Source organism: Phycodurus eques, chromosome 11 (genome assembly GCF_024500275.1).
Source record: "Phycodurus eques isolate BA_2022a chromosome 11, UOR_Pequ_1.1, whole genome shotgun sequence".
NCBI classification, from domain to species: Eukaryota; Metazoa; Chordata; class Actinopteri; order Syngnathiformes; family Syngnathidae; genus Phycodurus; species Phycodurus eques.
In genome coordinates, this window is record NC_084535.1 from 24,827,556 (window position 1) to 24,846,865 (window position 19,310).

Genomic DNA, 19,310 nt, shown 5'->3' on the forward strand with positions numbered 1-19,310 from the left:
GTGGTCTCTGATCAGTTCAAAGCACAAATGATTCTTTATAAAACTGGCCTTTAAAAATAAAAAAAAGTTGAAAAAGCTTGTCGCAAATAAGATTCTTCAGTAGCTGAACTGCAATAATGCCTCCATTACAGACAAGTCTGATTTCAACATGTTAATCTATATAAAGAAATGTTACTGGCAGAATTGCATGTATTATCGGCATTACAATCCAAACGCTGTTACACTGTTTATTCAATGTCAATCATTGATTTTCATAATGTACACTTACAAACACTTGCATTCATTACTTATCTTATTCATAGTAAGGAGGATGACGACGTCAAGTTTATGCACAGCATATTCATTTCTACTTAAGAGTAAATACAGAAATCTAAGTCTTTATACGGGAAGGTTGCCGTGAAAACACCAAGACTACCCCCCACCCCCCCTCATCCCCCCCTTTCCTTGTTCTGACACTTGGGAGTACACCTCAGCCACCACAAGGTGGCTCTAATACAAACAAAACAGACAGGTTCAAAACCAGTTTACCAGCAACTGTAAGAAATAATTAGAGCCCATCGACTGACAAGGTGCTGTACAGCATATTTACAGCAGTGATATAAGATTGGTGTCCTATTTCAGATCAGATTCCCCTATATGTCCCACTCGACAACAGTTGGACCTTGAATCTGCTCCTTGTGGTTAGGTCGAACGTAATGCTGACTAATGTATTGTGTTCTTATTTTAAATTAAAATGTAGCAATAAATCACAATGCACTATGTAATTAGACTCGGAGCAAAAAAAAAAATAATAAAAAATTAAGTGTTGCCTGTCATGGTTGGTTCACAGGAACCAAGTAGGGAAAAAAAAAAAGCAAAAAACGAACTTTCACTTCTGTCATTGCTCTTCCTTCCATCTTGTCTGTCTGATAAAACTTTCTGCACAGAGGATGTCGAGTGTGACATCCAAAAGGAGAAGTTGGACTCGTAGAATCACGGTGTTGTGCTCCTCACGAGCCGACGTTCTGTCGGACACGCTGGGTCTCAGTGAAGCATGTCGGTCAGGGACGCTGTCCAGTTGCAGTCTTCCTGATAAGGAGTCTCCATTAACGTGACAGTCTTGAGTTCTGAATCGAGGGAGGGGGCGGGTGACTCCGGATTGAGGTCGTTTAGGTTGGCCTGGTGTTCAGAGGTCAAAGTGTGGTTGTCGGGGCTGGGCGAAGACTCCAGAGGGGTCGACGGTGAGGTGCTGCGATTGGCCAAGCGGCGGTAAACAAAATAGAAGGGGGGAGCTTGCGGGCGGCTGTGGAGCTCCGCCTTGATCTTCTGAGGATGCGTGTCCGGTGCCAGCTGCTGACTGCTGCCCTCCGTCAGCAGGAACAAGCCATAGCTGTCGGGGTTTGACACTTTGAACTTTAGTGCGCACAGCTGACACACCTCCTCCACAGTGGCGAAGGGTCGGACAGGGAGGGTCTTGGCCGTGCAGCCGCTACCTAGTCCCTGCAGCGCCACCCGCAGGTAATTCTAGGAAATAGGAATGAACAAACCATTTTTAAAATGTATTCAAATAAACGCTGTGTCGTATTGGCTTAATCCGCTATAAACATCAATGAACTGCAAAAATAACTAGTGCAAAAAAGGATCATTTACATTGTTAGCCATCTCCATGAATATCTACTACAGACCCCGTTTTATGCGCTTCGCATTTGCGCTAACTTCTATGGATGAGCGATACGGACTGGCTAATACTGGCCTTATTTCAAGGTATCGGGTACTCGTGAAGGCTGCCGATACCAGCCACCAAAACATTTGACACCGAGTAAGTCCTTTGACACACTGGCGAATCAACGTGCGTCAGAAAGAAAGGTCTTTGCTCCCAATTATTGTGTTAATTGAAATGTTATGTATCAAAAGTACGAATTATATCAGTTTTCGATACAGTGGCGTGAAAAAGTGTCTGCCCTCTCACTGATTTCTTGTTGGGTTTTTTTGCATGTTTGTTACTCTTAAATGCTGCCCATCATAAATTTTTTTTAAAAAAAATTAAATATTAGCCGAAGACAACACATTTAAACACAAAATGCAGTTTTTAAATGAAGGTTTTTATTATTAATGGAGGAAAAACATCAAAACCTACAGGGCCCTGTGTGAAAAAGTGATTGTCCCCTAAACCTAATAACTGGTTGGGCCACCTTCAGCAGCAACAACTGCAATCTGCAAACTGTGGAGGAGTTTTGGCCCACTCATTTTTGTAGAATTGTTGTAATTCAGCCCCACTGGAAGGTTTTGAAGCCTTTTTAAGGTTATGCCACAGCATCTCAAGAAGATTCAGGTCAGAACTTTGACTAGGCCACTCCAAAGTCTTGATTTTGTTTTTCTTTAACCATTCAGAGGTGCACTCGCTGGTGTGTTTTGGATCATTGTCCTGCTGCAGAATTCAAGTTCATTTCAGCTTGAGGTCACAAACAGATTGCTGGACATTCTCCTTCAGGATTTTTTGATAGACCGCAGAATTCATGGTTCCATTTATCACAGCAAGTCTTCCAGGTCCTGAAGAAGCAAAACAGCCCCAGACCATCACATTACCACCACCATATTTTACTATTGGTATGATGTTCTTTTTCTGAAATGCGGTGTTACTTTTACACCAGATGTAATGGGACACGCCCCTTCCAAAATGTTAAACTTGTGTCTTGGCAGACCACAGAGTATTATCCCAAAAGTCTTGGGGATCATCACGATGTCTTCTGGCAAAATTGAGACCGGCCTTAATGTTCTTTTTGCTCAGCAGTGATTTTTGTCTTGGAACTTTTTTGTCCAACTGGAACAATTTTGTCCACTCTTTCTTACGGTGAAGTCATGAACACTGCCCTTAACAGAGGCAACTGAGGCCCAAAATTCTTTGGATGTTGTTCCAGGGTCTTTTGTAACCTCTTGGATGAGTCGCTGCTGCGCTCTTGGGGTAATTTAGTCGGCCGGTCACTCCTGGGAAGCATCACCACTGTTCTATGTTTTCGCCGTTTTGTAGATAGAAGCTCTCACTGTGGTTTGCTGGAGTCTCAAAGCTTTAGAAATGGCTTTATAACCTTTTATGCACTGCTAGATCTCAATTCCTTTTCTCATTTGTGCCTGAATTTCTTGAGATCTCGGCATGATGTCGAGCATTTGAGGATCTTTTGGTCTACTTCACTTTGTCAGGCAGGTCCTACACTTTTTTCACACCACTGTCTGGTTGATTAGGGCTCAACGAATTTCGAAAAAAACTGAAAAGCGATTTTTCTGCTCGATTAAGCAATGTTGATTCGATTCACAATTTTTGTTTTGTTTGTTTTTGTATTTGATAGATTTTTTGTAGCACTGTGTAAGAGCAGCGATCACCAATATGTTTCCCGCAGGCACCAGGTACCACCCAAAGAACACGAGTAGCGACCGGGTCTGGTCTAAAAATAGCTCATCATTGATGGAACATTGTGATTAAGTGTTAATATTTATTTAATTAATCTTAACATGTTTATTAATGTACCAAATATTCTATATATTCTAAGTTATGTACCCAGATTTTTTGAAATAATAGATGCAATTTAAATACCGCGATACCACGGTATTATTGCTCAACGTTATCGTACCGTCAGAATCTACCGTCCCATGTCCAGTGCTGACAATGTAGGTGGCATAAGAACTCGGGTACTCAACATGCATTGGGCGTTATTATTCTACAAACCACAACCAAAATCGTACTATGAATAGTTGAAACTCGCTAAATATTCTCCAAATAAGAGGAAAAACTTTCTTGCTTCAAGTTGCTTACCTGTCGCTCCCAGCTGCTGTCATGTAAAACAAGTAATTCAACAATGGATGTACGCTAATTTAAGTGCTAGCACATTGTGATAAACGCTAGACATGCTACTAAGATTAGCACCGATGTTGTGGTTAATTATAACCCTTCAAACAACACGCGGCGCAGCCCAGACGTGTGGTGTCGTCCCCGGGTTCTTCGGAGGATGTTTTGGACCATGAATTCTTCAAGGTGAGCTTGAGTTAATGTCCGTGTACCTTTAATACGGCTCGCAAGCAGGCAACATAACTCGCTAGCTAGTCCTAGCACAAAATTTTGTATGTAAACATGATGTTCTTTCAATGTATGCTCTCAAGTTTCGGTGAACATTGGTTTGTGCCTGCGAATAAATGTTGACAACAGCGAGCAAAGCACCCGACGCGCAGTTTCAAGACGTAATCCTATTGGTCGAGGTCAGGTGAAATGTCAGAGGGTTCTTCATTTACCACACGACACGGAAGTTATGAAAAAATAAATAAATCAATCAAACATGCGCTCGACTTTTCATTTAGGCGTTGTATCTTTGGTCGTGTATTATGTCACATCACAAGGAGTTTTTTAATTTAATTAAAAAAAAAAAAAATCGCAATGTCATTTTTTTCCCCAATATCGTGCAGTCCTATTTCGGTGCGATATTCACTTCGGGCCATACTCTTTCATGGGCCATATTCATATTCATTGGCGTGTAAGTCTTCCGGCACTTGGCTTCTGCGCTGTCAAGGTGTGACGATGCTCACGTACCAGGGAAATATGTGTGCAACTGCCCGAATGGCGTGACTAAGTCTCAGGGAGGCTTCAATACAGTAACTGGCAAGTGGAGTTTCCTTGAGGCATGTGATTGCCATAGAAATCAATTTTGAAAATATGTTGACGCTTTAATTGTGCAATTAAATACATGTGAAATGAACCCCTGTAGCTGATACGATAGTTAGGCGTCACCAGTGAGACATGAGCACCGCTCGTCTAACAGACAACTTCGGAGGAGCATATGTTTTTGTATTCTCTCTCTCTCTATTAAATAAATACTGTACAATATAGGCAATTTAATCCGAATACTGTGCTTATGAGTGAATGAGTTTGGAGTGGCCTGGTACCAGTAAGAAAGCGAGTGAGCCAGCTGTTCATCTGGAAACTATCATTAGCGTCATTTAAAAAGATCCTAATAGCATAATACACTGTAGAGCGCAGGTGTCGAACTCAAGGCCCAGGGGCCATATCCGGCCTGCCACATCGTTTTCTGTGGTCGCAAAAGCAAATCATGTGCATCAACTTCCATGATTACTTGCTAAAAATCTGTACCACAATTTCAAATTGTCATATGTAAGGAATAATGTTAAAACATTGCAAGCAGTTTTGCAATTTGTTGTGTATATGCAGTAATATGAGGCAACTAACCATTTATATGTTTTCAGTCATCATGACCCTCTGTGGGAAACTAACTTCAAGGTGGCGTGCGACAAAGATAAGTTCGGCACCTCTGATCTAGCGTGTAGGACTGCAACGAGTACATGGAGTGCAAAAAATGATCCAAGGAATTTTCTTTTGCCTCAGGGATCTGCTTATTACGTGCTTAATTCATTGACAACAAAGAAGAACATTGCGACGACATCTGAGAAGATAAATGGGAGAAAAACGACAAAATGCATAAAGTGTGGGCGCATTTCAGTAGCACGGACCTTTGCACCAAGTCTCTCAAACACGTCTCAAGCACGTCTCGCTCGCAATTTCTTTGCCGAAGACACCCGAGACAAGATAACATTAATGCTCATGTAACTTACTAACATTAGACCTGCGGCGGTCCAAGATTTGTGTTATGACTACCGTTGAATTTGTGGCTAGTTTATTACGATAGTGATAACTACAGTGTGCTACAATAACGTGACTTCATTTGCACGTGAGAAGGTTGTGAAATGTGGCAAAATTTGTCAGAAAGGACTTAAGAGTAAAGTGGGTCATGTAACAGAACTAAATGAATGGAATATTTGTGTTTCTTCTCGAGGTGCCTTCATTTTAATTTAGTCAGCCTGGTCTAAGGTCATAAATGCACATAATCTATTGTATTATGTCACATGCTAAAATGCTAGTTGCTCAAGTTGCACATCATCAAGGCTGTTTATGCCGTTTTAAATTCATGTCTTGTTTTTTTATTATTACAAGAAATGCTAAGTTGAAACAAATTAATTTTCATTTATTTTTATTTGGAACTGCCTCGCTAAAAATGTTTATATCGACAAGAAAATAGTTTGCTGCTCAATGTGAATTTAAGAAATTAAAACAGTTGATCATATAGAAAAAGAAAAGCAATTGGTCGTTCATTATTCAGTGAAATGGCTTATTTTAGCAAAAGCAAAAATGTAATTTATCAGAATACTCCATTATTTGATAACATTTCCAGTAGGATATTCGAACACTAAAATATTTGCTGCAGCCCTACTACAGTGTTCTAATCAATTATACAACCAGAACATCAAAATAGAACTATTTCTTTAATTAACAAATCTCATAACAGAACAAATTTCTTTTGACTTTCATTGCATACCCATTCACCAAATAGAAATTCTCTTTTGACAGGGTATAACTCATTTATGGTGTAACTATACCTAATTTTAAGATCAAGGTACATTACACAGAATTATACATACATTACACAGAATTTGTCACCCTCTAAAACATTATCTCATTCCTCTGATTAAGACTGCTTTAAACATAGGCCTATTTGGTCCGCCGCTCACACGGTGACGAGGCTGAACATGACTGACCTGTCATGCAGTGTGCGGTGTTCCGTAACTAGTAGTTATCATGAGTGGTAGAGAGTCAGCCACTGGTTTTGCTGCGATTCGAAATTGGAATCGCAGGGAAAAGCCATCGGCAATGTAACAGATGTAATAGCCAATCAAGGAAATGACATCGGCAATGCAACCGATGTAATTAATAGCCGATCAAACTGCCATGTCGTATCACATGAGCGTTTACCCGAAAAATTACTTTTCTGGAAATTACTTTTCTGGGACTGCGACCAAATTGGTCGTATATGCGACCTTTTTTTCCAGCGTGTGCGATTACAAATTTAATCTGGTCATATTTGCCCGAGTGCATGTTTTAATGGCCCATGACAGTCACCTTTTTTCCACTGCAATCTCCTCCTAGTGTCCAAGAGAGAGAGTTCAAGAAAGAGTGAGAGAGTGAGAGAGTGAGTGAGAGAGAGAGAGAGAGAGAGAGAGAGAGAGAGAGAGAGAGAGAGCGAGAGAGAGCACTGTGACAAGTCATTGTTATGAATTCCATTTGCGTTCACAGCAACCCGCTGCAATATGATTGGCTGCCTGCTGCAACATATTTGGCTGCTTCTTCCAGATAGGACACACTATTATCAACAGCACCATCGTGTACATGCGCACCACATATGCATGCCACAGGCAGGTTGGTACACGGTTGTGTCTGGCAAGTGGCCACCACATACCTATATTGATGCTGCCCTGCTACTCATTGATTTTTATATCGCTAACTGCAAAGACTGCCTGCTTAATTTGTCTATCGTTTTCATTTCACTCAATATTACACGAGTCATGTGCAAAGGTTATAATAACTTCGTTATGAAGCTAGCAAAGCTAACAAATCTATCTATCAAAACCCTGTTTACAGCATAGACATATGAAGATACTGCATGTGCTAAAATAAAAAGCCCAGTCTCCTTAAAGAGGATTGTATAGGAAAACAAAAATTTAAATAAAGTGCATTAATTGCAGGAGTAATGATTTATCCGTGTTCTGTTGGGGACTATGATTTTCCATCCATCCATTTTCTGAGCCGCTTCTCCTCACTAGGGTCGCGGGCGTGCTGGAGCCTATCCCAGCTATCATCGGGCAGGAGGCAGGGTACACCCTGAACTGGTTGCCAGCCAATCGCAAGGCACATAGAAACAAACAACCATCCGCACTCACATTCACACCTACGGGCAATTTAGAGTCACCAATTCATGCATGTTTTTGGGATGTGGGAGGAAACCGGAGTGCCCGGAGAAAACCCACGCAGACACAGGGAGAACATGCAAACTCCACACAGGCGGGGCCGGGGATTGAACCCGGGTCCTCAGAGCTGTGAGGCTGACGCTCTAACCAGTTGTCCACCGTGCCGCCCGGGACTATGATTTTAAATAGCTAAAATGGTTTGTTTTGCTAGTAAATAATTTGCAAAATAGTATGAATAATAAAAAACGATACTTGTATATGGTGGTGGTACACTTATGCAATCATTTTTAAATGTATGTCAATCATATGAATCATATGGTTGTGGTAATGCTCAAAAGTCAACCAAATGATCAGATAAAAGTAAAGCCTTTGTTTTTATGTTTTTTTTAATTATTATTTGTTGATTTAATTGACCTGTTTTGTCTGCTATTGCTTGTTGCGGACAAAATTCTTGTATCTCCTTAAAAAAATGGTGGGACCAACTGAAAAAGTTGGTTGCACCTGTACTTACTCGTGCAAAAGTCGAGCCCTGATTTCATATATACCTGTGGCTAAAAAGCCAAGGATAGATAGTCTCTGTTGCCAAAATGCATGAGTGCAGTCAATGAATGGTGCGATCATTTCCTTTCTTGGTATTATAATACACTGACCATGGCAATCTCTTCTTTATTGACAATCGGGCCATGTTTTTGTGGTTCAATAAAAACAAGTGTGGTGCCTCAAAATGTTGTTTACTGATAAGAACACCAGGGGTCGCAGTTTTTCCATTGCAGCAAGTTGGTAAGTGCGCTAGGGTCAATCGGCAGGTGAGTGGGTGTGAGTTAGCGACTGTAATTTGTTTGCGATTGTTCAGTTCAGTCGCGCTCGGCCGCGTCACTCAATGTGCGCCCGGTCTTAGTTGTCCTATACGTAGCATAGTACAGATTGTTTGACTTACTTGGAAGTCGTCAAAGGACGGCGCAGAGTGCAGGGTGGTGCGTCGATGGTGCCACTGGTGGAGTGTATTCCTGGTCTCAGAGCTCAGCACCCTGGCTGCCTGCTCCTCCTGGAAGTTTCGGATCAGAGACATTGCTCCATATGCACTGGTCAGATAATAGCCACCTGGACATCAACAGAACAGAAAACATATTGTACATACAGACACTATGCAACAGGCTCTCAAAGGAATATGGAAGAGTTTGCAGAGAAGCTGCTTCAGTTTAATTAAACACACCTTCTCCGTGAAGCAGCGAAGGGTCCAGTAGCTCCATCATGTAAAGTATCTCATTGTCCAGCTGTGGTATGTCACATTGGGCCAACACGTAGGTCAGCATCGGCAGGAAGTCATCCGCACCATACAGACGACCTGAGACGCACACAGTCGCACGCACGCGCACGCACACACACACACACACACACACACACACACACACACGAGGATGAGATCTATTTTCAACCATTATTTCTTTACTTATGCGCCGTTCATAATGTCAACAGCAGCACATATTATTATTCAAAATAGGATCGTAAATCAGTTGAACTTTTCCCCTCAAATATTTGTGTTCTTTATTGTAGTCATCTTGTCTCTTGACTTGAATTTACAAATTCCCTTGGCAAAAAGGATTAAAGCACAAAACAACAGGAAAAGTGCTGTCAAAAAAACTGCTCCAAAAACTGATTGCACATTAACGTGTGATTCATGTCTAAAAAAATTAATTGATGTGAAGTTGTGAGTCCCAAAATCCAAAACTACTACAACGTCCTAACTTGGGACGTTGTGTAAAACAAATAAAAACAGAATATAATGACTTGCAAATCCTTTTCAACCTATACTCAATTGACTACACTACAAAGACAAGACATCTGGTTAGGATGCCCCCTGTACGCCTGCCTGGTGAGGTGTTCCGAGCACGTCCCAGAAGGCTCTGAGGACGACCCAGGACACGCTGGAGAGACTACGTCTCCGAGCTGGCCTGGGAACGCCTCGGGATCCCCTCGGAAGAGCTGGAGGAAGCGGCTGGTGAGAGGGAAGTCGGGGCTTCCCTGCTTCAGCTGGTGCTCCCGTGACCCGACCCCAGATAAGCGGACGAAAATGGATGACAAAGACGTGATATTTAATGTTCAAAGTCAAACTGATAAACTCTAGTACTCGCACTCTTACTACGAAGCCACACTGTTGTAACACGTGGAACTGTCTTGCTGAAATATGCAGGGACATCCCTGAAAAAGTAATTGCTTGGATGGCAGCATATGTTGTTACAAAACGTGTATTTACGTATATGTTTCCCAAAACAATTTAAAATGTTTCTGGCAGCATTTCTGGGTGACAACTGACAATGGTGTTCTCAAGTGTTCCTGAGGCAATATCCTCGATGCTGGGTTTTAATGCAGTGCCATCTGAGGGACTGAAGGTCACGGGCATTCAATGTTGATTTTTGGCCTTGCCGCTTACGTGCATAGATTTAATAATAATACATTTTCTTTCAAGTGCCTTTGAAAGAACCGAAGGAAACTCAACAATAAAATGGTTAAAATTACAAAGAGAAAATTAATAAAATACATTATGTATACATATGTGAACAATACATTCACACAATAAATAACCATATAGTATACGCTACGTAAACAAAAAGTAATGAACACAGGGCCAGGTAACTGAATTGATTTTTTTTTTCATTAATAAATGAAATCACTATTTAAAAACAGTATTTGAAGTTCACTTGGGTTATATTTGTCTGATATTTACATTTGTTTGATGATCTTAAACAAAGTGAAGAAAACTATCCAAAAATATAAAAATTTGAGAAGGGGGGCAATACTTTTTCATGGCCCTATATCAGATTGAACATTAAATACCTTGCTCTTGTGGTGTATTTAACTGAATATAGGTTGAAAAGGATTTGCAAATCATCATATTCTGTTTTTATTTAGTTTTACACAATGTCCCAAAGTTCATTGGAATTGGGGTTTGTACATCCCTGGCACAAAGATTGCAAATCTTGATCCAGTTATGGCTATTCCAAGTAATGCCTCAGGGGGGATTTCAACCTCTGTGTCAGCATTTGTCTTGTAAAATGAAGTCAAGGCATTTATTCCATAGCACCAATTTCCACAAAAGCACTTCACAGCAAGAACCACCCTGCAATTAAATTGACCCCACATGAGCCAGCACTTGGCAACGGAGGCAAGGAAAAATCTACTGATCGCTATACAGACTACACCATTACTTATCAGAAATATTTTACTGACATGAATTGGGAATTCAGGCACTTTAATGGCAATATTGAAAAATGCAGGGGTGTTTTTTCAGTTATACATCTTCAATCTCTCAGGCCCATATTTGGCATGAGAGGTGTAGAGTAATAATTGTATAGCTGCCTCAGACCAGTCTCATTTTGTTTTCTGTTTTTGGCATGCCATATTTCAATGAAAACTCACCCAAGCAACAAATTTACATTTTAACAACTGAAATGGAATATAAGATGTAGCATATTATAACTTTGTTATTACACCCGCAGGTCATTTTCATATAACTTGATCAATAACAGACATATGCCACTTAATTTGAGTTAGAAAATAATTAAAATTTACTGATATGAGTATTTGAATTATTGGCAGTATTTATCATTCAAAAGATAATTGTTTCTAATAATAATAAAGTTCTAAATGGATATTTTTCAAACTTTTAATGCCAAAATGTCTTGACCGTTATGTGTCCCAAATGAAGTTTCATGATTTTCAACGTTTTCTGAAGATGCAGCATTAAGAAAATTGCTAAAATAGAAAAATGTCCTTAGAGTTAGATGAAATTATATTAAAATGACCCATACGCATACAGTATATTATACATACCGTAACTTCTAATTACTGAGGAAGGAATATCAAAACATAGCCCTCCAAATGACTCATGATGCTACTAGAGGCGCTCGAGGAACATTAATTAGTAGGAGTGTAGACGTGTATGATTCTGGTCACGTTACACTACCTGAATTGTCCTCCATGATGGTATAGATGAGTTTGCAAACCCTCAGCAGCATAGTGACCTTCTTTTCTGGAGAGTACAGCTTGCACATGGTGTGAAACTTGTACTTGATCTTCTCTATACCTATCGGATCTGGTGGCACCATGTCATCCACACCCATGTCCTGCGGCTGCCGAGCTTTCGCCAAAGACATGTTCTCCCTCAGCTCCTGCCATTCCCCGCTGCGCACCTGGAACTCCTGTAGTGCGGCACTAACCATCGGTTTGAGAGGCTTCAGAACACACTTGTGCATGGCCTTCTCTAGGACGTGGTCTGAAAAGAGAAGGGAACAAGTGAGCCAGGGGTACATTGATTTCACAGAACTATCATGGTCGAAACATTGGCAGCACCACCTAGGATGATATTGTAGGCCAAAATAGGAATAGTTTTGATTACAGTATTTTACTTTTAGGAGTGTAAAAACGTGATTTGTATAAAGGGGAGAACAATTACTCCATAAATATATTTTCTTCTGTATGGTGATGATATTTCCAGGGTTAAATGTAAAATAAATACAACTAGGGCTGGTCACTAATGTAGATACTATACGTCATCATACAGTGGAACCTTTTACATTTTGCACAAAAATGAAACAATCATAATGTGTGATGTCAGCATATAGCACTTATTTTGGCTTTTTTGTGATACTTTTTCTGAAAGAAGGAGCTCTCGCAACACAGAATGTTTGAGAGGAAGGTGTGAAGACAACAATAACACTACACACTGGAAGATACTGTGAATTAAGCTAACTAAATCAAAGCAGCAAGACTGAGAGAAGAGATGTGACGTTGATGAATACTAGTTTGCCAGTCCATGACGGAGAAGTGTTAGCTCTCTCCAGTGATGATTAGTACCATTACTTTCTAGTTCCTGTTTGAGCTTTTTTGGAATAAATTATTCTGCAATGCTGCAATTACGGGGAGTGAGATGTTAGCCCCTTTAAGGGCAGTGATTCCCAACCACTGTGCCATGACACATCAGTCTGCAATGAGGGGGTCATCAGGTGTGCAGCGAGAAATTATCCAATGTCACTTAACTGGTCCGAAAAATTGGAATTTAAAATAATTGGTTTGGGGTGACGGGGGAGAGAAAATTTGTTAGTGTTATTTGCTTTGAAAGTGGCGAGTTACACTGTTGACTCATCTCATCTTCGACTCCAGTCCCGTCAATTGCAACACCTCCACAAGAGCATTATTTTTTCAGTATACAGACATTTTTGTTTTTGTGGTGTGCCGTGAGAATTTTCGAATGGGAATGCCTTGGTGAATAAAGGTTGGGGAAACATTGTTTAAGAGCTCCTGAAGATGTCGAAATGATCTCTGCACATTTCTATGACAATTTCCTGTGACTGTAAAAACAATAACACTGCTTTCTCAGAATTGAAGGAGCACACTGAAAAGGAAGATTTATGAGGGTAGGACAGCAGTATAATTCCAAACAGAAACTCTGGGATGCAATTCCTTTATCCTCAAATAAGATTATGTAATCCCCTCGCCTATTTACCCAACGCTATTTGCAAATTCACCTATTTACGTTGTTTTCCCCTGTGAAACCTTTCGCCAGGTATATATGCTGCGAAACTCACCTCTTTGCATTTTTGTGCTTTCTAAAATACCGTAAAATGCCACAAGCTGGCGCCAAATCCCTGTCTGATAGGAAATTATTACATTGGACATAATACATTGCTGCCAACAATTTACAACTATTGTTCATAATTTTGCCACCAAAAATACGGCTGTCTTCTTGTTTATTATTATATATAATAATATATATAACAATACACTGTATGTATGTATGTATATATATATATATATATATATATATATATATATATATATATATATAATATACAATGGGATTTACAATTATATATTGTAAATTCCATTGATTATTTAGGAAAACAAAATGCCTAAGAATTTGGAACACAGTGCATCTGACAGTATTTCAAGGTCAGTCTATTTGAGTATTCCAACGTCAACATCACTGTCCTTATCTGTCTTGTGCACACAAGAAGCCACAATAGCAGAAGTCAAGAGAGTCAAATATACTGTTGGTTCTCTACAGTATGTCTTTGCTGCTTATATTGTCAAGTGCGCAACCCAATCGCCACAAACTTGAAGCTACGACAAAAAGAACATTGACTGTGTTGTGACGAGAGGAAGAATTCTAGGGAAGAGAGGAGTGCACACAAGAACGTGCCAACATTACTTTTTTTCTGCTTCTCAGCTCGTGCAGTCTGACTAACACATGCCATGATATCATTCAGACAGGATGGAAACCAAACCGCAGCACTGCTGAATAAGGAGAAACATGTCCGTCTTTGTGTGCATGTGTATTGCTGACTATACTCCAGAATAGGGTCAAGTCAGATGTTTTATTTTCTATCTAAGCATGTGCAAAAACAAATTCTTACTCAGCACTCATCATCACATAAATCCCACTCGTCCATTCTTGTCGCTATGAATCATTCCACCTCGATCAGCTTACATTTTTAATTCCTTCTGCTGCTGCCTCAGCTCAATTGGAACTAAACTGCTTGAGATAGATGTGTACTTACACAAACAACACATTCTCGCTTTCCAATTCAACTACAAACTGAATAAGAGCTGCCAGTAAGAAGGGTTTGTATCTTTACCTGCATCAGCACAATGGTTGTTTACTTCCAAATGACGTTTTCCGTGACACTCAAAACCATCCTAATCCATAGAAAATACAAGTATGTAACAACATTCTGTATTAGACAATGGAGTCACAGTCAGCCTTACATCCACTTATCAGTCGCACACAAGCCCACACTGGCATAAAACAGCTGGCACAAAGCAGGGCCTCTTCCCACTTGAAGTAAACATCCTCTCTATTCTCTAGTGGGGCTTCACTGTTTTTTTGTTATAATATACAATCATTATGTTTGTGGTGTACTGTGTTCTACTTCGTCAAATCACTTTGTGAAAATGTGTTTTTAAAGGTGCTATTATTATTATGATTATTATCATCCTCTTTGGGCCTCAAACTAAACAGCTGTAATGCGACAGCTGTACGAGGGAAACACCACATTGTGATAATTATCTGAACAAAATGACATGAACAAAATTATATATTGCCTATAAAATATTAAAAGATAAAATCATATATTGCCAGTAATATATTTCTGCCCTAAATTGTCAGATGACTTAGGACCTATGTATACTATGAGTAGGGTTGGGCATCGAGAATCGCGAACCGATTGGAACCGGGACTAACATTCCGGTTCTCCCGGAACCAACGCTCCCGGCACCGTTCAAATTTAAAAATATCAGTTCCCAGTTTCGATGCCTATAGTCCTCCCACCACAAAGAAGAAGTCGTGAAAACCAACAAAGAAGCTGTGAAAACCAACCAAGAACAACGCGCACCAAGGAGTGCTTGTGCCCAACGGCGGCAGCTAACAAAAGTGGGTGTTAACTTACTAATGAATGACCAGTCGCTTCAGTGCAATATATAGAATAAGATTATATTGTGCAAGGAGACTTTCACGATGTATAGCGTCTGATGCGCACCGAGGCTCAGCCTACACCGCGCTGAGCTTCAATGAAGTCAACTCTCAATTGGGTTAGTGAAACAATAAAATACGTCTATGCCAACATTGAGACAGATAACAAGGTAAACGGTTGCTTGCACTGATGCCGTTTATTTTAGTCTTCAAACCAAAGTAAGCGCGGATGACCCCCCCAAAAAAATTGTAAAAAGCGCTTAACATTGGGCTAAAACTTCACCGTAGCAACTTTACATCACTATGAATTGGGACAAAATTCACATAAACGTTGTCTCACAGTATCGCAAACACTAACCTTGTGCCTCATCGGTGGGTAGGGAAAGGAATCAGCGTTTTATAGCATTTGAAAATAAAAAGGCTACAAGCTTAAAACAGGAAGTGAAGTTAAAACTTGCACATAGAGTATAAACCATTTGACATGTCAAAACAGTCCTACATAACTATTTTAACAATGCGATATTTAGCTTTTAGCTGAAACATTAGTTAATGCATATTAAGTCAATTGGGTTTGTTCCACACACATTGCCTTTTAGTTCATGGGTTTGAGCTTGGTACTGGTTATAAAGAACCTCAAGTCAAATGTTCATTTTAGCCTATGCTGCGGAAATGGATGTTCATAATTTGGACACCCTTTATTTAAACCATGACAACTTTTTTGACCCAGCCCCCTATAAGAATCTGAATTTATAATAGTTTTGAACCGGAATCGGAACTGGAATTCGTCAAATTCAAACGATGCCCAACACTATTTATAGCACAGAGACCTGAAGCAGATGTTTTATTAAACAATAAAAATATGACAATATAATTGGGCGAATTGAATGTAGGGCTGCAGCTATCGAATATTTTAGTACTTGAGTATCCTGCAAAGCTCTCTTCTGTTTGGGTACATAACCCTTTTTTTTTTTTTTATTGCTCTCTGACCACATTTGCCACGTTTTTCACCTGCATGACTCAAAGTGTACCACTTACACCCTGAACTGGTTGGCAGCCAATCACAGGGCACATATAAACAAACAACCATTCGCACTCATATTTACACCTATGGGCAATTTAGAGTTTTCAATTACCCTTCCATGCATGTTTTTGGGATGTGGGAGGAACCCGGAGTGCCCGGAGAAAACTCACGCAGGCAGGGGGAGAACATGCAAACTCCACACAGGCAGGACCTCAGAACTGTGAGCCAGACGCTCTAACCAGTCGACCACCGTGCCGCTCCTAGTAATCCAGATTTACAATTATACTGTCATTCACTCCCATTTACGCAGTGTCCCTGAACGCACATCGCACACTCACCAGCTGCAATGTAAACATGAATGGCGGCAGCGGCCGCACTGAATCGGTTGCCAAATACAGTGTTTATGATACACAAAGATGCTGAGTATGACGGCTGAACCCCGGCTGAACACACTATAGACACATAAATCTTCATATGTCGGGGGATAAACGGTTTATCCCCGGACATTTGAGGGCTCGTGTATTTGTATTCATCTTTTATCTATTCAATTGTTTTTCAATATACAATTTGTTTTATAAATTAAAGAATAGATCAAAGAAAATTGACATAAATGTCACGCAATTTTAAGGAAAAATACTTTTATCACGATATATATCTTTATCAGAAAATAAAAGGAAAACTCATTGGCCATATCACACAGCACTATTTTATGTTGTTAATATAAATTGTGCTTGTAAATGTAAAACCTTTTGTTTGCACTTATTCTAGGGTCAGAAGTTTAAGAGCCATTTTTACTTTTGTATTTTATAAGATACACTAGTTGCGTCCAATATACACAATATATTCTACTACATTTTAGTGACAGTGAATAACAGCATTTAGAATTTGTTAAAGTTAACTTTCCTTACCAAATAAACAAAACATGTTTTAGCTAGCGTCTCCTCTTAAAATCAGAACCTCACCAAATTTGAACCTTAACACTTTCACAATGGCGTGTCAAATGTCAAGACTGCCTCATTCTTTTTGTTTTAATTTGAGTATGAAAGACATTAATTGAGTTACCTGATGGTCAACATATACTGAACCAAAAACCGTGACCACAAAACCATGATATGAATGGCACCGTAGCAGTATAGGTCAGACAATCAAGGGGGGAAATGACTATCTGCAGTTCCTGCTGTGCGCGCCTTGGCCTCTTAGGGGCAGTGTGGTGCGATGCATGCATGGAGCTACACGCTTGCAATAAAAAAAGAACATCGCGATAAAACATTCAATTGAACTCGTGTTGCACATATTAGGAATCGTAAATGCCTGTCAGTATTGTTATATTACCAGTCTGTATGTTGTTACTAAAGAGTTTCTGTATACATATTTGTTATTTGAAGGTAAAGCCTTCCCATGATCTAATGCTAATTCTAATTCTAGCTAGCCCATCAATGGGGGGTTCAACTGTTAGCATCAAGCTTGCATTTTCTAAAATCATCATGTGTGTCTTGTATTTAAAGATACAATGTGTAATTATTTTTGTTGCACTTTTTATTTAACAGTACACTAAACCTGGGGTGTAAAAAAAAAAAAAGCACGCTCAGGGAGGGCAGACACTGTGTTTGTGTCACGTACACACACACACGCGATCTGCGTGTCACTTTCAGTCACTTATAGTATACTGTACTAAAAATATCCCAAAAAGTTACATTGTGTGAAAAACAAATTTATTACTGTTCCATTCAAACTGTCTGTACAATTAATAAAGACTAGCGAAAGTTAGAGCCTGAAATAAATTATTTGATTTTATAATACATATTACAGAAAACATTGATATTTGAACAGTTGAATAATAAGAATTTACATGTAAGAAAATGAGCAACACAGCGCTGTGTTTGACTCTCCACGTTCCACAGTAGACAAGAGGTCAGTGTTTTGGATTTAAAAATAGCCTACTGTAATCAGAGGCGTTTTTGAGATCTGTCGCAGCTCTCCTGATACAGATTGCTTACTTCCTGCTGAAGTGACCCAACCTCAGTATAGCTTTTCTACCTGCCCTTGGGTCAAACAAAACAATTCAGGTTGAAGGGAATAGACCATCTGTCTGTCTCGAGTTGATTAACAAATATGTAAGCAAGGGTGTTTCCCGCACATTTTTTGATTACAGTCGACTACTAGCCAAGGAACAACACAGGTGACTTTGTTGGCAAGGCTGTAGTGACAAAGCCTTTTTTTGCTTGTTTTCTTTTTTAAACATTAACACATTACAACGACAATAATAGTCAAACAAATGTAAAAAAAACGGCAAACGATATGCCAATTTTTGCAGATTTTTCTCTCGGTTGTAGAAAATATTGTAAAACATGTTCTGCCTATAATTCATATCTTTATTATTGTAAGCGTTAAGAGACCAAAAAAGAGACCGTTATGGGAATTTTACTCTGTCAAATATTGGAATCAGCATCGACCTAAAAAATTATATATCGGCCGGGCACACAGAGACGTATGCGGGTAATAAATGGAATATTATGCAGTCTGGCAGGCCTACAAACATGCAGCATGTCCAATAACTATTATGTTGAATGCTTACAAGCTCTCAATCTTGCAAAGAGTTAGCAATGTATTTTTTCCCATGTCAATGTTCTTCATTCACAGCAGAGAGCTAAGGTGGATAAATCTGTAGCTTTCAATTGTTTTATTAGGGGTACTACGGTGAATGTATACGTACTCTTGTTTTTTTCCACTGAAGAACATTTGGTATGGTACAGAGGCGCACGGGTTACAACGCGGAATATATTAGGGAATGAGACAGCAAGTGGAACTGCCTCATTACTGTGCAGAAAATATAGTCCAGCACAGACAGTGGCTAGTGAATGTCAAAGTCAAAATGCCAAACTTTTAACAGCATCACGCAAATGTGAATATCAGCCAACTGGTTCTAAGCAATATGGATATTTTTTACAATGTATCCACAGTTGAAAATGCTCCACAAATGGGGTTTTATAAGCTTAAGCTCATCATTCTGTGTGGGCAAGTGTATAAAACAAGGCTCTCTAT

At 39.7% G+C, this 19,310-nt stretch overlaps 1 protein-coding gene across 3 annotated transcripts in view; it reads right to left on the minus strand.

Moving 5' to 3' along the window:
- Window positions 1-213: 213 nt before the first annotated feature.
- rin2a (Ras and Rab interactor 2a) overlaps window positions 214-19,310 on the minus strand; it is a 64,515-nt gene continuing 45,418 nt past the window's right edge. For all 3 annotated transcript variants that reach the window (XM_061690994.1, XM_061690993.1, XM_061690996.1), the window contains 4 exons: window positions 11,744-12,052; window positions 8,993-9,124; window positions 8,717-8,880; window positions 214-1,503 (listed from right to left, as the gene is read on the minus strand). In XM_061690994.1, coding sequence (XP_061546978.1) covers window positions 1,024-1,503; window positions 8,717-8,880; window positions 8,993-9,124; window positions 11,744-12,052 — 1,085 coding nt within the window. In that variant the 3' untranslated portion in view covers window positions 214-1,023. The remainder of the gene's footprint in view (window positions 1,504-8,716; window positions 8,881-8,992; window positions 9,125-11,743; window positions 12,053-19,310) is intronic.